General features: G+C 37.1%; 1 protein-coding gene across 1 annotated transcript in view; it reads left to right on the top strand.

Moving 5' to 3' along the window:
• The first annotated feature begins 551 nt into the window (after positions 1-551).
• Positions 552-7433, top strand: part of LOC119771629 (RNA polymerase II elongation factor ELL-like) — a 48741-nt gene continuing 41859 nt past the window's right edge. The window contains exons 1-2 of the mRNA XM_038267728.1: positions 552-728; positions 1240-1287. Coding sequence (XP_038123656.1) covers positions 591-728; positions 1240-1287 — 186 coding nt within the window. The 5' untranslated portion in view covers positions 552-590. The remainder of the gene's footprint in view (positions 729-1239; positions 1288-7433) is intronic.

Below are 7433 nucleotides of genomic sequence, written 5' to 3'. Positions count from 1 at the left end.
CCTCCTCTCCTCCATCTTGTCTGCTGTCATGATTCATGCAGCTATTATTGCATCCGAATGAAATGTGGAGAACAGAGAAGCAGATCATGGCTTGTCTACAGTGAAAAGAAGAACGGTTATTTACTTTTTCCGTTGCCTTTTTAGAAATCAGCTAAGTGAGCTTAGTGCTTGGAAAAAATCTTTCATTCCTTTTGAGACACTTTTGAGTACAAAACATAGAGACTAAAACAACATGAAAAGGGACATGAAGAGAGGGACAAAACCAAGAACAAATAATGTATGTCTATTTTAATAAAATTTCTAGATCTGTATAATGGGTCTGCTTTATGTGTTTTCTTCACAATTCAGAGGGCCCCCTGCCTGTCTTTGCCTAGGGCCCCAAATTTCCTAAATCCGCCCCTGGATAAAACATGGGCCTCATCCTGGTCAATATGTCTATGCATACTATTAATATTATGAATTGAGTCTTCACATGTCGAGGTGCAACAAATGTATGCTAAAACGGTCTGCCTTATGGCCCCGCCCGCGCAGTGACGCCGGGCTGACAGAGGAAAGCTGCTCTAACTGGACGGCAGAGAGGAGAGCCAGCGATGTCTTCACTCAGGCAGGAGCACCGCTATGGGCTCTGCTGTGGAAAAACAACCAGAAGCAGCCCCAACATTTCTCTCTACCACGTCAAGCTGACGGATACAGCAATCAGAGCGCTGGAGGCTTACCAAAACATCAAGGTACTGTCTGTGTAAAAAAAAAAAATCTCCTTTACAGGGGGAGGTTTTATTTTGGAGCTTTTCTTTTTCTCACATCTTTAAAAGTTTGCATTTTTCCTGTAATACATTCACAGCTGCTGTATTTGTTACCCCCTTTGATGTCAGTGTAAATTTTAATTTTCTTTTAGTTGCATAAATGCTGGAGCCTGCTGTCAGTGCACAGCTGCTGCTGTTTTTACCCAGAACCATAAGTCACCACAGGAAAGTGGGACAGAACCCTGTGATTATCTTAGAAAACAAACTGTTGCTTTGAAAACTGGGCTATTTTCCTTCCTGCTGATGGTAATTGCAGAAGATCCCTGTATAGAAACATGGATTCTTATCTGATTTGAAAGGAAGGCTGTCTGAGAGGCTCTATTGATTGTGTAACATCAACTTTAAACAGATTGCTGCATAATTGTTTGCTGGATTAATTTGGGGAATTATACTTTGCATTAATTGCTCTTTCCTTACTTCCTCTTATCTCATACAGGGTGTTCTACAAAATCAGACCTCAATCGGTTTCAAAGGAAACCATGGGGTAAGTTTTATTTTTATTCTCATGTTTAGAGTTGTCTGGATACTGAAGTAATACTTTAATGCTTTGTAGTATGGAGCGTTTACTAAAGTTAAGCAGTCAAAAATTAGGAACAATATTTATGGTTATTTAGCTTGTTTCAAGAGAAAAATCAGGGGTTTATTACTCATTTATTCACTATGTCAATCATTCAGTTATAAAAATCTTATTTTGTTAAATAAATATTTAGATTGGGGTTAAATAGTTAGGTTGCAAATTTCATATATATATATATATTTATAAATATTTAGCTCCAAACAAAGTATTTAGTTTGCAGATTAAATATTTTGTCTTTTTTATATAAATATTTAGATTGCAAATTGAATATTTAGTTTTTTAAATAAATATCTATCTCCAAACTAAATATTTACTTTTTAAAATAAATATTTAGCTCCAAACTAAATATTTAGTTTGCAAATTAAATATTTAGTTTTTTAATGTATATCTTACTCCAAACTAAATATTTAGTTAGCTAATTACATTTTTTTAAAATAAATATTTAGTTTGCTAATTGAATATTTAGTTTTTTAAATAAATATCTAGCTCCAAACTAAATATTTAGCTTGCAAATTAAATATTTAGTTTTTTTTTAATTATAAATATTAAGCTCAAATACTAAATATTTAGTTTGCAAATTAGATATTTAATTTTTTTAATAAATATATGGCTCCAAACTAAATATTTAGTTGTTTTTTTTTAAATCAATATTTTGCTCCTAACTAATATTTAGTTTGGAGCTAAAATGTCCTAAATAACTATAAATATTGCTCCTAATTTTAACTGCTTAACTTTACAAACAGCGCCCCATATTGTCGGCTGCAGAGCCTGCAGCTCAACTCATTTGCCTAAATAGATGAGGCAGCATTACAAGCAGAGACATGATGTTCAAAGTGCTCTTATCTCCTCTTACCAATAAAAAGATCCAGTGGTTTCCTCTTTGGTCTTGATTCATCATGCTTGGCCGACGGCTCACTTTTCCCCTCCGCTGCCACCCTCTGAGCACCAGCAGGGGAGCTTATGGCTGCTCCTTGGCAGCAGATAGAAGCGTTGCAGGTTACTGGGTCAGGCTGGTGACTGTGCAGAGGATTTGTTTGGTCAGCAAGCAGGCCTGGGAAAAGGATGAAGGAGAGGAATAGGGAGAGAAGGGCAGACATTGTCGGAGCTGGGGTCTGTCTGAGAACTTGTTAATGCGTCACACAGAGGCAACAGATTAAGCTTAAATTCCTGTTCTTTTTTCTTAACTCAGTGAAATACTTTGAAAATCAACTTCAAGCCAATAGTGTTATTGGAATCCAGAACAAGACCTTATTACCTTTGTAACATTAAACAATATGGATATTTTAATGGAAAAAATGAATGTCAATGTAATAACAAGAAACACCAATTTAGAGAAAGGAACACATTTTTTTTGGTCCAACAGAACCTTAGAGGCTTTAATGCTGACACTGGCATTTACAGTCTTTAGTTTATAAATCTAAATATAACTGTTTTCTAGTCTTATTAACGTTGAACTTTACTTTTTAACTTTTAAATTAGCTTTGTACCCTTTTTTTTTTTTTTACTTTTTTGCTTTTTTAACTTAATTTACAGTAGGAAATGTATCATTCAAGGGCTCATCTAATTATGAGGGACGCGCAGGGACTCCATTTATAAGGGGTATTCAAGTGATCAAAAACAGTAACTAGCCCTATAAAATGTTGATATTATAGCTGTCAGGAGTTTGCGACGTCTCGTCACTTGACAAACTCGAGATTAAATATATTCAATCATGAGTTAATATGGTTGTTTTCAGACAGTGGATTTTTGAATGTTTTTTTTTTGACAGTCTGTTTTCAAATCGCCCCTTAAACTGACCTTTTTACCTTTGCTGTGAGATGTTGATCTCATCATTTGATGTCAAATTATTTTCTATTACAGACGTTTGTAGTTCCTATTTTAATTGTGTTGTACAGTATGTATTTTATGCTTTTGTTATTTTTGTTGAAATGAAGCCCTCTGTTATTTGTTATGGCTTGCTGTTGTTCTCTGCTCCGCACTTTGGCCTTTGGGAAACTTTAAAGTGCTTTATAAACAAAGTTGGATTGGACAGCATCAAGCTTAGTCAAATGAGTTATATAGTAGTTATATTTTTTTCCAAACATCCTCTATTGTATTTAGCTGTGGACTTTGACTGGGCCATCCTGTCACATGCAGGGATGGACAGGCCATTGGGAATCCAGGGCAGATGCCTGGATGTCATAATATTAAAAACATCTTTTATCATTAATTATTATTTTGTTTACCAAATGATAATCTAATCAAAGGATTTAAAATAAATGACATCCCTAAAAACATAATACATAAATTTGGTCGTTACACTGCCAGAATTTCCAAACAATGTCTTTTTAAACATTTCTTTTAAAATAACAAATCATAGGATAAGATAAGTCACTCAATATTTATCAGCCTTTTTAATAAACTTTTTTTTTTTTACACTTGAGTTTTTCCTTTCACTATGTATTTATTTTATAAATCCTCTGAACTTGCCTATATGTCATCTGGTATGCTGCATATCTCCCCACGACCACCAAAAACCGTAATTTTTTGGACCCAGTCCAGCCCTGGTTCATGAATTAAGCTTTAATCTAAAATAAGAATAGCCGATGATTGTGCAGTTTATTTAAACATCAAAATGTTTTTTATTGACCTGAAAGTATGATCTATTGCAACAACAAGACCATATTTGCTCACCCTTCAAATTAAAAGCATTTTTAGAATTCCTTTGCTCACCCTTCAAATTAAAAGCATTTTTACAATGCCTTTAGTTTTTCCAATTAAATATCAATCATAGCAGCAATACGTATTTATATAGTTAAAACAAAAATTAAATCACCCTCCTCATGGGTCATTAGCAGCCTCCAACTCTTCTTCTTGCAGGGTTTCTTTGTACTTAAATTTGTCTATCCTCCCATCATCTCTGACCCAATTCCCTTTCCTTACAGAATTAGTATTTAGTCACATGAACTTTTTTCAAACTAGGCTAAAATTTGTTTTACTTTTGTGCATTTTGCTGCTTCTCCTACACTCTAAACTGCAAACAGGGCCTTCTGCTATGACCAGTCACTTCCTCCTTACCACGCCTTCCTCACAGGTGTATTTTTTTAGATGATGTTTCTGTAAAAAGTGTACTCACTTTTGGATATTTTATTTTGAGAAAAAAAAACAGAAAGCAACTATGTTTTTTTTGCTTGCGCTTCATAAGTATGCACCTCATATTGTAATAGTTGATAATAATCCCCCCAAAAAGATTAGTTTGATGACAAAGTATGGAAAAGTATGAGTTCGAAACCCACTCCCACAGACTGCCACTCTGGGTCCCTGAGCAAAGACCCTTAAGCCAGGCTTCCGCTGTACGATTTTTTTCCCCTTTTCGTGCCAACTTTCCAGTCGTTCGAAAATTTTTTGATCGGGGTGACTTTCAGCCTGATCTATGCGTCTTGTGTACAGGGGGTAACGAGGGGCGATCAGCCTCTCAGGACCACCTCCCATGTTCCCCAATATATAATCTTTTTTCCTCTCACTTTTCCCCTCTGGATTCTCTTGTAAATACCATAATATGCATTCAACAACTCTGCAGAAAAGAAAATCAGAGTAGGGATACATATAGTAAGCAAGCATTTACAAGAGAAAAAGTTTCTAATACAAGTTAAAATAGGAGTAAAGTATGCCATGTTATTAAGGTGTATGGCAGGCAATGTTAACATATAGTCATACCAGACTCTTAAAGTACACTGTACGATTTTTTTTTTCCCTTTTGGGGCCGACTTTTCAGTCGTGCGAGAATTTTTCAATCAGGCCGACTTTCAGCCTGATCTATGCATCTTGTGTACAGGGGATAACCAGGGGCGATCAGCCTCTCACGACCACCTACTGATCAGGATCAGGAGAAAATCAAACGTTTAAACTTCAGGCGGTCATCGTGGGCTAATCGCTCAGTGCGCAAACAAGGATTCTTCTTCCTCTCAGACAAAAACACAGAAGCATGGCGGGGGTGCGGGTGAAATGGAGATCTTGCTGTAAAATTTACAGATCATAGAAGCCATGTTTGCTCAGTCATGTCTTTGTCCAAATACGTCGTCACCTTTTCTTTTTAGAGCTTTCAGCACAAAATTGCACAAATTGCCAAGGCAGCGTGTTTCACTCTAATGAACTCCATATTCCTCTTCTACTCATTTGGGCTTCCGCATGGAGGAGTCCCAGTAGCGCCATCTTACTGTGAAGCTGAGTCCGACGTGGTTTTTAGACGTACAGTGTGAGCAGGTAGATTGCACCAGAGCGTTGGGCTGTACAGTGCGACAGCAAGCATCGTGTGCTGTAGCTGCGTGCAACGTTCAAAAAATGCAAAGAGTTTATTTCGTTGTGATGGTGTAATGACAATAAAATGCTGGAGGGGGAAAAAAAAAGGTCAAGGGGCATTAAAATGTTTTGATGGCATTGTGGTTTAGTTTCAAGACATAATATCTCACCAACCTTACTTTGACTCCTGGGATATCGATGCTTGATCTGTGGTAAACAGCACGAACTGTGTGTGTTTTGACTTGAGCTGCGAGCAGCTGTGTCCTTGGGGAATACTTACTTTTCAGTCAATGCTAATTGCCCAGGCTGCTTCGAAAGAGTCACAGCCCCCTTCCTGTTGCAACAAAACAAACTGAGTTGTGAGTTTTCCGGGGGGGTGGGGGGTTTCAAGTCATCAGACTGGTTAAACCTGATTAGGTGCATGAGTGGAACATTTTTGGCTTCTGGATGGTTTGCATTAAAAAAAGAAAGAAAGAGTCTCTGTTTCTTGTCTTAGAGTGGAAGGTACACCCTTACAAGTAGTTTTTCTTGGTTTTTTTGGGGCCAAACTGAGATTATTGAAAAGGTGATTTAAGGTTTCCTGACAGGGTTGTTGTGTTATGCTCAGGGCTTTCAGGTTAGAGGTCAAAAGAGGGTCAGTCAGCTGTTTTTCTTTGGTTTAACTAAACCAAGCATTAATGTAGATATGACTGCTCACTTCAGTGTGTTCTATAGGGATATTTTGTTCTAGACTCACTCTAGGCAGCACCAAACAACAAAAAAAGGCAATCTAGAGTTTGCAATACATTTTGAACTTGAAATCCCAAAAGTGTGACATGCTTTGAGTATTTCTAGGGGTGTAAATCACATCCATCATGGCGATTCGATTCAGTATCGATTTCCTGACCCAACGATTCGATTATTTTCGATACTCAAGAATACACCACGATTCGATTCGATTAATCGAGTAATCGGTTAATTTTTTTTATTATTATTATAATTTTTTTTTTTACACCTTACAGGCTAAACAAAGTTTCAAGTTTGAAATAAATCAATGAAAGCTGTAGTATCATTATGCATTTTCTTTAGAAACAACAGCAAATAACAGAAGTAGAAAAGTTGCATCAAAAAATACTGCAAAAATACTGCACAATATCAGTGTAAAGAGTTCAATGCAATACCTCGGCTCCAGAGAAACTGTCCAACATATTTTTTTAGAATGTAATAAATATACTCAGGAAAGAGAGATGTTGCGTAGAGAGTTAGACAGGAATAAAAAACTAAAACTAATAAAAAAATAAAACTAGATATAAGGGAATTGTTTCAAATGTAATCTGGGGATGTAGTTTTTGGGAGTATTTTTAATTTTCTAAGAAGAACGGGTATTTTAGTTTGTCTGGTCCATACTCCATTCTGGAAGGTAGCGGTAATGCACCTATAAGTTGTTTGCCAACCGCCATTAAAAAAAAGAAGAAGAAGAAGGCTCCAGAGTGTCGACGTCACCGCCCCCTTGAGAGACGCTCCGCTGCACCTCTCCCAGATTGTATCTGACCGCAAACAGTGCACCAGACAGGAGGCTGGCTTGTTTTGTTTTTATGACCGAAATTGCGGAAAACAACGCGTGAAGTTTGACCCGCTAGAAGAGCGAGGTGCGCGAGAATGCTGGGACCCTTTTTCCAGCTGAATCTCTCTTTTAGGCCCTCATGTCCCTCCGTCGTCGGACTAAACTCGTCCCCACTTCCTCACCGCCGCGGCCGTATCTAGACCCACAGTGTGTAGCTCAAACCACGCTTCTA

Source organism: Cyprinodon tularosa, unplaced genomic scaffold, assembly GCF_016077235.1.
Source record: "Cyprinodon tularosa strain WSP-4 unplaced genomic scaffold, ASM1607723v1 ctg682, whole genome shotgun sequence".
Classification (NCBI taxonomy): Eukaryota; Metazoa; Chordata; class Actinopteri; order Cyprinodontiformes; family Cyprinodontidae; genus Cyprinodon; species Cyprinodon tularosa.
The sequence above is the reverse complement of the archived record's forward strand: the minus strand, read 5'-3'. Positions and strand labels throughout refer to the sequence as shown.